Consider the following 13,828-nt stretch of genomic DNA (forward strand, 5'->3'; position numbering starts at 1 on the left):
CGCTATATTCTTATGATTTAAATGTTCGCATTATATGTAATGTATATAAATTATGCTATATTTTTAGCATTGCTCTTCTGGAAAACTTAAATTTTTTAAATTAGCGTTTTATAAATAGCGAAATATTATTACTAATAATAACAGGATTAAAACAACCGCTATGTTTTGTATGAAATTCTATTGTTTACTAATAAAACTCATCTGCAAATGCAAAATCAATCTATCCCAGGGGTGGGCAAACTTTTTGCTGTGGGGGCCGCATTGAGAACTTTTTTACCTTTGAAGAGCCGCATATGTACTTAAATAGCAAATTTTTTCGACCCGGGGGAGAATTTTTTTAAGATTTGTGGCTCCTTTTTAGGTCCTAATGTCTAGCTGACAACTTTTTTTGGCAAACAAGGCCTCGCCGGCCGCTTAAAATAGGTCGTAGTTTGCCCACTCCTGATTTATGAGAAACTTTGTCTTGTATAATATGCCTAAAGTATGTAACAACATCAAAATACCTAACGACCTGTTTGAAATAACCCCTGTCGGACCAAAAACATGGGCTTTTTTCCTAAATTCAAAAATGTTCCTGCCTGATTTGTTTGATTATTATTATATAATAAAATTTGACAACTTTTATTTTTTCATCTCATTGAATTCTTTCCTAATTAACTGGTTTGCCAGAGTAAGAGGTAATCGTAAGAGTATGAGAATATCGTGAAATAATTGTCACAAAATATTTCGTTTTGCAATAAAAACTATTTTTAACATTAACCTAAACTTTAAAAAATAAATCTAAAAGGCTAAAAACCTCCATCCCTAGAGAGACACAGAAAAAAGTTCGCTGCTTTCAAAGAACAGCGCAACCGCAAGCAAAGGTAAAAATCCAAAGTGGCAGTTTTGGAAGAGGGGCAGTAAGGGCAGTTCAGTCTCGAGTAAATGTTCCTCCGTCACAGAAGACCAAATCAACGACGTAAAATATTGACTAGCTACTTTACGTTTAAAGCAAATGAATTTTTTTTACAGATTCTTGAAGATTTTGAACGTTTTCATCACCAATTAATCGTAATCATATAATTAGGTGAATAAGTTATACGACGCGCGTAAATTGAAAAAAAATGCGTTCACAAACTTGCTATTACATTTAAATTGTATTGAAGTTTGTTAATACCTCTGGGAAATATAATTTTTTGGGGTATTTTTTGGCGGTCAAAAACATTGACGGTATGGGGCTTTCTGAGTTGATTTAAAAATGTTTCACTTGTTTTTCTGTCTGAAATGTTAAAGAATGTTCACATTTGTTTCTGTATTTAACAATTAATTGGTTGATAGGATGGGGTAAGGGGTTTCCATTTAGCTCCTGGATATACACGATGGGGTGACGGCCAATGTACCTGGCATTAACTTTTATCCATTCGAAAATTTTTTCACGAAATCAATTAAAATAACCCCATAAAAAAGTTAAAAGATAAAAATTAAACCATCACCATCACACCCGCAAACATATAAACAGATATTGAACGTGATGAAGATCAACATGGAACAGGTGGTAGAGAGGGAGAAAGAGATAGATGACCTTCATAGTAGGGCAGGTCATGACCTAGACGATGGGGCGGATGATGGTGTAAAATCTGATGTGATTGTTGGTGGTGGAAATTATGCTGCTAGTGGTGGTGGTGTTGGGGGTGGATACGTTGGTGTTGATAAAGTTGGTAATGATTTCAAAGGGCCTTATGGGGTCAGAGGTTAAGATATTTTCATAACTTGAAAAAGTTAATAATTAGCTAAATATAATATTTTAGTAATTTTGTTCTTCTGGTGTAAAAAAACTTTAACTTTATTAACACTTTTTATGGAAAAAAATGACTTAACCAATGACGCAATGGTTCATTCAGTGATGATGCAGAAATCCATCTAACTAGACCATGGATATATATATATATATATATATACACAATATTCTATAAATTCTACCGAATGTTTGGCGTTAATATGTTTGTAGTTCGTTTTTTCAATTTTTCTCACTAAAGTTTTTTGTTGAACGTTTAGTTTATTAAAATTCAAAATAAACTTATTTTCCGAATTCATGCTGCAAATAAGGCCATATTTCGATTCCGAAGGAATCATCATCAGTGCTTTCTGCTGTTTATATAGGGAAATACTGACTTTGTCAAAATGAATTTAGATGGAGATTGACTTTGTCAAAGTGAACTTAGATGGAAATTAGGTGTCAGGTTTCTTTATTGGCTGGTCATCTTCTTTGGTTTCCTTTTTTTCATCGATAGCCTCATATTCTTCTTTGTCACTATTTACAATGCTAGTTTTTATTACTTCTTTGTTTTCGTTGTTGGTTAAGCGCCGGGTTGGAAGTGAGGTTGTCATTTTTTGTTGTATATTTATTTTTGGTTTATTGATGTCAAATAGGACTGCTTCTGCAAGATGCGTGTAGTTGCTGTTCTGGTATATTGTAAAAATTATATATATATATATATATATATATATATATATATATATATTACAATATTCTATAAATTCTACCGAATGTTTGGCGTATATGAGAAAAATCGAAAAAACGAACTACTAACATATTAAGAGAAAAATCGAAAAAACGAACTACAAACATATTAACGCCAAACATTCGGTAGAATTTATAGCAGAATATTGTAAAAATTATGGTCTATTACCAATATATATATATATATATATATATATATATATATATATATATATATATATATATATATATCCCTCTAACTAAACGGCCAGCCAATACAAATTTATTTAAAAAACTTTTTCAACACAGATGATCTTCTGAAGGGAGCTGCCCACTATCACACGACGACCCACAACATACAACAAAAGTACTGGTGGCAGGGTATTAAGGTTGGGTATTTGTGTACCGGGTATCATTTCGTATTGCTTATTATGTATTCTGTATGAGTCTTGGGCGTTGTTTTGTAATGTGTATTCTGTATGAGTCTTGGGTGTTGTTTTGTAATGTGTATTCTGTATAAGATAGTCTTGGGTGTTTTTTCCTGGGTATTTTTATATTTAGAATTTGGTCTAGGGAAGTGGCCGTTCTAGACAACTTCGATGGGGAAGACAAAATTTTGACGGGGGCACGGAGGCCAGCCCCCTATAAATCCGCCACTCGTCTAATTTGTTTAGTATTAAGTATTTTTTTCGGGAATTTGTGTTGGGTATTTTATATTGAGTATTCCCTAGTGAATATTCTGTATTAGGTCTTCTGATACTGGGTCATTCATAGTTAATTCGATACGAATGTTAATAATCTACCAAGTAACACTGTTGAACATTTTTTCATTTTGGTTAATTTGTTATCACGTTTTATAATCTTTGTCGGCATTATCCAATTTTTTTCATGTTTTTTTTTCAAATTTAAATTAATTCCTTTCAGTTTTGGGTCATTGTCGCAGCAATAGTTATTGCAATTATCTTAGTCCTAATTCTGGCAGGTTGGTGAAATTTTTGATTCACATTTTTGTTTAAATCTCATGTTCAGTGATTGAATGATTGAATAATTGATCGGTTGATTGAATAATTGATCGGTTGATTGATTGATTGATTGATTGATTGATTGATTGACTGACTGATTGACTGACTGACTGATTGACTGACTGACTGATTGATCATTCAACACACACAGATATTCATCGATATTGTCGAAATAATGAAATTCGACAGCAAACAGAGTCGCTATTTAAAAAATAACTAAACAATATTAGAATAATTATTGAATAATAGTTAAATGATAATGAAATATTAATTAAATGACAAATTGAAATCCACAACAGCCTACCTCATCTTCCGAAAAGATCTAAACCCAAGACCGCTACAGAGTAATGGTCAATATTTTGGCAACGAAGCGATATTGGTGAATCCAACTTCATTCCACAATCAAGTCCTCATGGACAAAGGTATTTCACGTAACACTTCTAATCACCATCAGCCGTTCCTAAGCAATAGCATCGATGAATTGGACAGTTTCCAGGCTGATGATGACCGCAATATTAAAGGTTTTCCAGTTGATGATGACCACAATGTTAAGAGTCTCCAAACTGATGACGACCGCGGTATTAAAAGGATTAATAATGGTAATAATAATAATACTAATCACGAAAATATGGAATACAATTTTGACTGGGATGATGATGCTGAGTACAACAACAATAAAAATCATTTAAAAAAAATTAATAAGAATAATAACAAAAACAACAACAACAACAATAATAATAATAATAATAACAATAATAATAATAATAATAATAATGATCAAGAAATAAGTAATTATTACACTGATAATAATAATAATAAGCATAATATAAATATTAACAACGTGAACAACAACAATAAGAAAAAACATAAAAATAATAATAAAATTCATAATAAAAGTAAATATGATCACATCAAAATTAAAGCTAACGATGATATATTTTACGACACCAGAGAGAAACATTCGTTTCGAGAACAGCCTTCATCATCTGTGTAATCAAATTTAAATATTCAACAACCACATGTAACTAACTAATTTGAAAACCTAAAGAATTTAACAAACGTGTTTTTCAATAGTTTAGTTTTGGAGATATAGTTTAGATAAGGAGATGTGAGAGCAGGTCTAACTTCATTATTATTTTGGATGTAAAAGATTTGTTTATTTGAAATATTTTTATTAGAAATACATTTTCATAAATCCTGAATTCACTGACGTTTTTAGAAACGCAAAATAAGGAAAAAACATTCAGCCTCGATTTAGTTCAATTGAATTTAGGAAATTAGGCATCTGATTGAACGATCCAAAGTAGAGTTGTAAAGTTGTTCTTATAAGTATTCCCTATTAATCATCGACCTCATTAAAATTCGCAACATAAATTTGCATAAATTAAAATTTGCAACATGGTTGAGAACTGCAAGTCGTGTAGGATTTTACGAAGCCAATTAGTAAACCGCACATCTGATAGCAGGGAACTGAGGAGCAAGGTGTTAATCTTTTTTTATAGTGCACCTTCACTAAATAATGTTTGCTTCTTTTCAATGTTGAAAATTATCTAACCTTTAAAATTTTAAATAAACTTGAAAATAAAATATTCGCTTGCGAGTTAAAACTCTTTCAAATTTCATTCTCTCTACCTTTTGCAAAATAAAATCTAGGTAACATCTATAATTTAACAAACAAACCTCATAGATATAATGAAGATAGATATACTATCTAATTGTTTTTATTTACATAGATAGTTGTGTGGGCATTAAGTAAAACACTGCATGTAAGTTCGTCAACATGCTATCGACCTCTTTAAAACCATGATAAATGCTAATATCAAACTCATTAAGCAGGATGCGATTTTAAAAGCCTCCTAATTGAAAACGACAATATTCTGGTCAATATTCTATTAAAAGCTCTTACTATAAAATTTATGTTATATAAAAATTTAGGTTATTTGGTATTTGTTATCCAAGCCTCAGTAGCTTACAAAATTCATTCCATTCTTAACGATGGAAAAACTGTTAAATCAAGTTAATACAATTTCCTACAAACGAGGACGTTGCGACTCATTGTTTCCAACTCGCCGTTCGTACGACATTCAAAAAGTTCTGAAAGAATCAGAAGCCTGCCAATCTGTAACCGATATTTACTTTGCAGATGAAAGTGCAACTGGGGATGATAAAGGTGAGATATTTTGGCCGTAAACATATAAATTATAAGTGACCTTTTGTCAGATTAGCATCATCATTTTGGTCGTAAAAATATAAATTATGAGGAATCTTTTGTCAGATTAGCATCTTCATTTTGGTTGTAAAAAAATAAATTATAAGGAAGTAACAAGAATTGGCCTGATTGTTAGAACCAAATTGCTATTTTGGCTTTTAAGAATTACTCCCAAATTAGGATCTAATTTTTGGTTTGTATTGCATCGCAGGATTGGCTCGGCGCTTTTCGTGAATTCACTTAATCTATGTTAATGTTGGCAGCAGATTTTAAGCCCTACCAAACTGTTACTCATAATGTTAAAATAAAACCGTGATAATATTACAATATAAAATTATAACGAACGAATGAAAATTTTGATGGTGGATTAAATATTCATAGATAGCGCACATAATTTACCTTCAACAAATTCCACTTAGAAACTTCACTACCATCCCCCACCAAATGCAATGAACATCAGTTTGTCTCAGTTAAGTTTGGCAAAAGCCAGTTCATTTTGTGTAAGAAATTCAAAATAAGCAGGCTCTGGAAACAAGAACGTCATGTCAATGGAGATGGCCGTGAAGATTTACTTTTGACCGAAAAAAACTTGATGAAATCCATTGAGGAATTATCTATGATTGGGTAGGTGCTCAAACATTCGTTGATACGTTTCTAGTTAATTCAGTTTTTTCCAGAAAAATTTATTTCATTTTCGTTATTGGGTTGATTTAATTTGTTTTTGTGTTGTTAAGCACCATAAAACAAATTTGAACATAAAAATATTTTCATTTCAATTTTACTTTTTACTAAAGTGTGAAACATTGCACGGACAGCAAGCGGTCCGTTCTAAATCGTCTCATGTGGTTCATTTTCGTGTTGCTTGCTCTTTCCCTGGCATTCTACCAAATAAAAGACCGTCTGATGTACTACCTGACATACCCTACATCGACAGAATTTGACATCGTGCGTTCTGACATGACACTTCCCCAAGTTACAATTTGCAACCACAATAAAGTTAAGAAATCTTCAGCTGAACGTCTAGGTAAATAGAGTCAACATTTCAATGCGTTCTGAAAAATTATTATATTGTGTTACTAATTGATTCTAAGGTCTGGTGAAGTATTTCGAAAAAATAAGATCTGTCGGCGAAATTGATATTTCAGGCAAATATCCTGAACAGGAATTTGTCAACAACTCGGAACATATTCAGCTAAGAAAATTTTTATCTCCAGGACTTGAAGAGCTGGTGTTTGTTAGTTAGTTTTTAATTTTATTTGTGTTATCATTCTTGTCAACCAGCTGTGTTTAGCCCAAGGCTCTACTTGAGCTAAGCTTTGTCTCCGACCGGATGTCCGACTCTTCTTTATAATCAGGTCATATTTATTTTTCTAAGCTCAACGAACATGCGACTAATATTTAAAAAATCACAAGTGTATTTTTTTAGACTATTTAGGCTGATCCTAGAAGTATTTATGTTTATGCTTCATATGTTCAATTATGTTATATACGTATACATTTCCCAGCGCAAGCTTCTAAAATATTTTGCTGTTTTCTGAAGAATAGTAATTCTATAATAAAAAATTTTTTTATTAATGTTTAAGACAGCAAAAAATATCTGATTATTTAAAAAACTTATCATATAAAGTATAAATCGTCCCCTGGTTCATTCTGACCGCCATTTGGAAAAATATCAAAATTTGTCATTAATATTTCGTCCTTTTTTAAAAATCAAATATCTATTAAAAATCGATTTGGTTTTAAAATGTATTAGTGGATTAAGTCTGAGATAACTTATCAACATAATCAGTGCCTTTGGAATACCCTACCGTGCAGCAATGAAACTCTCAACACAACGTTCACAAATGTTGGACAATGTATTACCGTGAACCCAAGTATGAAAATTAATTGCATTCATTTTTTGTTTGTTCGATTATATGCAAGTAAACTTTGTTGAAATTTAAATTCACTTCTTTATTCACAACAACACTAACGTTCCATCCATTTCTGCCTCGTTTGCATTTAAAACCGTTAACCTAAAACTATTTGCTAGAGCGGCGGCTTAAAATACTTTTTCCCCTCTATAGGTTTTTAGCAAAAAAAGGAATGATGAACAAGGTAAAAAAGTCACTCACTGATAGCACTGAGTTTGAATAATATTTATTATATGAGCAAACTAATGGAGCATAGAAATGGTTCAAAATTTCGCTGCACTGATTAATAAAATAAGTTCACGAAACATCTATAAAATTCATTAACAGGAAAAACAAAAACAAATTCTTTGAACGGACCTGGTGCAACAGCGGGTCTGGTACTGGTTTTGTACGCTAACCGATCTGATTATCTGTTGTACAGGGATTTAGCTTATGGATTCAGTGTAATCATTTTATTCAATCTATGCTCTGTAATCTGCAGCGGCAAATAATGTTTTGTAACCGTTATAAAAGTCTGGATGTAATTTGAGGAAGTTAATTTTTTTGTAAATCATTTTGGTATAGGTCCTTGTTCATGAACCTCAGGAACCACCGCGAATGATGGAACTTGGTTTCAAAGTCAACCTTGATAATGAAGTCAACGTAGTCGTGTCAGTAACAAATGTTTGTAGGAGTTGAAATTATCGCGCGTGTAATTTAGATTTATTTTATAAATAAATTGTTATTAGATAGTTATATGAGATTGAAAAATTATTTATTGGGCTTCTAATAAATTTGGCTACGTCTGAAACTGAACCGGATTCTGGATTTTGGTCTGCGGACGTCAGACAGTTTGAGGTGTTTTTTAAAATGATTACCAACTAGCAAAAGGAAACATAAATTAATCTGTTCTTTATTTTACGTATTTTACATTTTAGCCTGCATTTTAAAATCCATTTATTCTTAACTTGTTTATAAAGCTTTTACAATACGCATATACTTCTTTGAAGATAAGCAGATTGAAACCACCACACGGAATTTGTAACGACCAGCCTGGCTACAACTGCGTCAAATGCCAAATGAGATGCACCACGGAGTACTTTATCAAATTCTGCGGCTGCAGATATATCTACATGGAAGGTTGCATATCATCGTAATTTTTAACTGTACATTCAACCTTAACGGCATTTTTAATTTTAGAGATTGGCAATGAGTCGAAATGTAGTTTCAACGAGGAAATTTCTTGCAATCTGAAAATTTTTGCAGCTCGATATTTTCAGAGGCTAGTTAAAAACGACTGCCACTGTCCACAGATGTGCAGAGAAATAATTTACCAAACATCTGTCACCGGGTCGAAATTCACTTTCACCGATCCAAATTTTTTTAAAAAACAATTTGGCCAATTATTACCAGAGTCAAGGGCGAGAGATTTTCTTTTTCTCCGCGTTTACCTGTCTAGTATGCAGTACACGAAAGTTTCTGCCATCAAGGCCTATTCAGAGATGGTGCTGTTGAGTGACCTGGGCGGAGCTTTGGGACTCCTTCTTGGTTCAACTTTCTTGACGATCGTCGAAATTTTTGAGCTCTTCTGGGATTTTTGCTGTCTGGTTTATGCCAAGAAGAAAAATTTAACAAAATACGGAATATATAAAAATTATTTATCGTGGAACAATATTTGTTTATGATAATATCAACTGATGACATAGGTTTTTTTGCTAATCGCATAATAATGATTTAACTAACAAACTAAATCAAACCTAAACTTTTATAACTAATTTACATGTTATTTTTATATGATTGTCCAAGTAACCGATGTATTATCTTGTAAATGCCCATGAATCGAAGAGAAGCCTACATTGTACGGAAATCTGTGTACTTAATACTTAAACAAGTATCATAATACAAGAAGTAACTTTATAGTTAAGTTATTACAACACGTTTGTGGTTTGTCTTTAAAATTTAACTAAAAAGCGCTAGAACATTAATAAAATTACTGAAATCTATATCAGCCAGCATCATCATTGTGATGTTTCTTTAATTTAAATTCAGATCAGATCGAACCGTGTCAGGCCAGCTGAGAATAATTAAACAACCAATTTTAAGATGTTAAAAAGTCAAAATTAAATATTCCCACATCTGATCTAATAATATTGGTACATTTAATGCTTTATATCAAGATGGAATAAAACAAAAAATAAATTAATGAAAATTTTGAATTGCATCCATCTTGAAGTGACTTTTTACGGCCAATTTCAAAATGAAGACTTATATTCTAACCTTAATCATAGGTGGGTGGGTATATTTTTTTCTGAGGGCTCTCCAGAAATTAATGGGTTATAGAGGGCAGCGTTTCCCTCAACCTATTCTAAAGCAAAATAATGCAAACGCATGACAAATTTTGTCACCTGAATCCAATTTCAGTAATTTTCATTTTAACGAAAAAAAAAATGTATTCGGAAAAATGTATGATATAAGGTTCGTTGAAGTAAAAGATTTTTGATCATCATCAAGAGGAAAAGCCAACACTTTTTAACTCAATTTTGACCTAATTAACCATCATTTTAACTTGATAAATCACGAAAGACGGAATAATTGAAACATGATGCAAGTGAAAGAGCAACCAACTTTTATTTAATTTACAATTTTCGCTTCGGTTAAAGCTCAAAATTTTGAAGCAGCTGTAAAACCAAGCACTCATGGAAACCGTTCGCATTTGATTAAGCCCACTTCATAGAGAGAAAAATTCTTGTAGACGATGGTGTGTTGTTCTCTTATGAAAACCAATCGGTAAATAAAATCCGATGTAATATTATTTATTGAATTAAATATACAAAAAAAATATACATTCAGATTTCAAACTCAATGTTTTATTTGAATAAATTTACAATAAGGAATCAATTCGCATAGTTTTTCAATGGAATAATTTATAAAAAGAAGGGTAGAGAATTATGTTCAATTTTAAATAGCAACATACCTTATTGATAAAAAATTTATCAATAATTTTTTCTAGTCTATTTTTTCTACTTAATCACACAATTACACACTCACTCACACACAGGCACGTACAATTTTTTGTGAAAATATTTACTGTCAGTGGTGAATTCTAGACGAATTTGACGGAAGGAGGCCTTTCAATTCTTCATTGCTGTGAGGCCAAAATAGGCTGAAATTTGATAGGCGACCATTTTTTGGCATATCACCATAATTTCACATCTAAAACGCTGATGTGCTGATCAAAATATAAATAACTTCAACTAAATTTATTTGCTTTTGATAAAAATAACAAACTACTGATTTCCGAAATTGTGTTTTTTTTTTATAATAATTACATATTTACTCATTAAGAAAATGAATTTTTAAAATATTCAATTAAAAAAAACGAAAAGTTAAAAAATGAAATAAAAGAAATAAGAAAAAATGGAATGAAATTAAGTTAGAATTATTTATAATGTCAGCATCTGCGTTACTAAAATGAAACCTGTAATATCTGTATGAGTAAAAAATAATGTTGATGAAGATAATGATGATGATGATGATGAAGATAATGATGATGATGATGATGAAGATAATGATGATGATGATGATGAAGATAATGATGATGATGATGAAGATAATGATGATGATGATGAAGATAATGATGATGATGATGAAGATAATGATGATGATGATGAAGATAATGATGATGATGATGAAGATAATGATGATGAGGATAATGAAGAAAATGATGATGAGGAGGAGGATAATAAATGAAGAAAATGATGATGACGATGATGATGATGATGAGGATGATGAAGAAGAAGATGATGACGATGATGAGGAGGAGAATAATGCTGTAGAAGAAGACGATGGTGATGAAGAATAGGATGATGCTGCTGGTGCTGATGATGATGATATAATTATTACTTCAAAACAAATAGACCCGCAAGTATAAAAATTTTATATTATTAAAAAACTTTCATTAATACTGTAAAAATATGAGAACTGTTATTAATTAATAAATAAATAAATTAATTAATTAATTAATCTGTAGATTAAGCCATCAGTTAATTATTAAGCTAATTAACTGATAACACATTAACAAAAAATGTAACGAAAACTACAGTCGGATCTCGAAAGATGAATTGAAAAGTTACAACAATTGAACTGTTAAAGCTTTCAATCATTCAACCAACCAATCAATTAATCAACCAACCAATCAATTAACCAACCAAACAACCAAACCAATCAACCAATTAAGAATCAACTGACCAGCCAAACAACCAAACCAATCAACCAACTAAGAATCAACTGACCAACCAAACAACCAAATCAATCAACCAATTAAGAATCAACTGACCAACCAAACAACCAAACCAATCAACCAATTAAGAATCAACTGACCAACCAAACAACCAAACCAATCAACCAATTAAGAATCAACTGACCAACCAAACAACCAAACCAATCAACCAATTAAGAATCAACTGACCAACCAAACAATCAAACAAACCAACCAACTAAGAATCAACTGACCAACCAAACAACTAAACCAATCAGCCAGCCAACATATTACAAATTCCTATCAATCATTTGATGAGCAGAGCTCTCAGCAGTCCTGATTGGGACTTCACTATCCCCGCGGTAGCAGGCGATGAGGAGACGGGATTTCGTCTTCAGGATCACACATCCGTCTGGTTCCTCTTCCTCTGCCTCCTTCCCAGTTCCAACACAGTACAAAACGTTGTCTATCATTTTTCCAGGTACGTAGCTAGGAATTGTGTCCGTGTACAAAGATGCGTGAATGTGGGTTGCGTTTTTGTTGATGGTTGTGTGTGTGTGTGTGTCTTTGGATCTTTGTGTGTGTGTGTGTGTGTGTGTGTGTGTGTGCATGATTTGATGCGTGTTTGCGTGTGTGTTTGTGTGTGTGCTCGCAAATGTTTGTAACTTGTATGCGTGCGTGTGTGTGTGTTTTATGTGTGTGTGTTTTGTGTGTGTGTGAATGAGTGATTATGTAAAGTCAACAAATCAACCAATCAAACAACTGACCAATCAACCAGCCAGTCAACTGACCAGCCATCAATCAAACAACCAACTTAGGAGTATCCGATCCAAAGTTTATGAATTTTTCCTCCAGGCCGCTCCTCTTTCCTTTGAAGAAGTTTATCAAGTCTTTGATGGCTGTAAAAATGATGGTGACGAGGGTGGTGATGATGACGATGAGGAGGGTGGTGATGATGACGATGAGGAGGGTGGTGATGATGACGATGAGGAGGGTGGTGATGATGACGATGAGGAGGGTGGTGATGATGACGATGAGGAGGGTGGTGATGATGACGACGAGGATGAAAATTGAGAAAATGATTAGGAAAATGACACTGATAATGATTTCATCAACCAAACAACCATCCAACCATCCAACCGACCAACCAACTAACCGACCGACCGACCAACCAACCAACCAACCAACCAACCGACCAACCAACCAACCAATCCAATCAACCAACCAACCAACCAGCTAACCAACCAACCGACCAACCAACCAACCAACCAGCCATCTAACCAACCGACCAACCGACCAACCAACCAGCCAACCAACCAACCAACCAACAAACCAACCAACCAGCTTACTCGTCTGTTCAATCTCCTGTTCTTCTGGTATCACGGCACTGACAACCCCATCCGAAAAACTGACAATGAAACATAAATTGATGGATGGACACACGGACATCATGTTCTTCAAAATAATGAGGTCACGTGACTGAGGATCTTCTTCCGGTTCCGGTTTGTTGAGCTCGACCTCCTCGAATGTAGATGGCTGGATGGACAGAGTTGATGGTGATGACGATGATGATGGTGATGATGATAACGATGATAAAGTTGGTAACGATGATGATGATGATGATGATAATAATGATGATGACGATTTTAACCTGACAACATTTGAATAACGAAGCTCCCATTTTAAAGCGTTTTTTTTGGGGGTTTTGTGTTTTATCTTTATTTCGCTAAAATATTATTATTATTATTATTACTATTAATTATTATTTTTGTTATTTATTATAATTATTCATTAAATTATTGTTATTATTGTTGTTGCTGTTGCTAATAACGCCAGGTGTTTCTCGTCCTATTACAGTTTGTAACATTCATCTCATGGCCTAGAAGTGATGTTGACGATGGTGATGGTGATGATGACGATGAAGAAAAAAAAAAGATGATAATGATGATGAAGATAATGATGAACATG

General features: G+C 32.8%; 3 protein-coding genes across 3 annotated transcripts; 2 read left to right on the forward strand and 1 right to left on the reverse strand.

The window, feature by feature from the left end:
* Positions 1–472: 472 nt before the first annotated feature.
* Positions 473–4,495, forward strand: HELRODRAFT_178808 (hypothetical protein; the record flags this gene model as incomplete). Its single annotated transcript, XM_009027689.1, has 5 exons — positions 473–670; positions 809–958; positions 1,499–1,730; positions 2,789–2,860; positions 3,801–4,495. 5 exons carry the CDS (start codon positions 473–475, stop codon positions 4,493–4,495), a joined length of 1,347 nt encoding a protein of 448 aa, XP_009025937.1.
* Positions 4,496–5,496: 1,001 nt separating this feature from the next.
* HELRODRAFT_178809 (hypothetical protein) lies at positions 5,497–9,287 on the forward strand (the record flags this gene model as incomplete). The annotated part of the gene is made up of 8 exons (XM_009027690.1): positions 5,497–5,671; positions 6,130–6,334; positions 6,505–6,734; positions 6,802–6,948; positions 7,951–8,066; positions 8,209–8,286; positions 8,613–8,742; positions 8,803–9,287. The coding sequence occupies 8 exons, from the start codon at positions 5,497–5,499 to the stop codon at positions 9,285–9,287; spliced, it is 1,566 nt and encodes a 521-aa protein (XP_009025938.1).
* A 2,863-nt stretch (positions 9,288–12,150) lies between these two features.
* On the reverse strand, positions 12,151–13,541 carry HELRODRAFT_178810 (hypothetical protein; the record flags this gene model as incomplete). The annotated part of the gene is made up of 3 exons (XM_009027691.1): positions 12,151–12,433; positions 13,308–13,396; positions 13,512–13,541. The coding sequence occupies 3 exons, from the start codon at positions 13,539–13,541 to the stop codon at positions 12,151–12,153; spliced, it is 402 nt and encodes a 133-aa protein (XP_009025939.1).
* Positions 13,542–13,828: the final 287 nt, after the last annotated feature.

This window comes from Helobdella robusta, assembly GCF_000326865.2.
Source record: "Helobdella robusta unplaced genomic scaffold HELROscaffold_50, whole genome shotgun sequence".
In the NCBI taxonomy this organism is placed as follows: Eukaryota; Metazoa; Annelida; class Clitellata; order Rhynchobdellida; family Glossiphoniidae; genus Helobdella; species Helobdella robusta.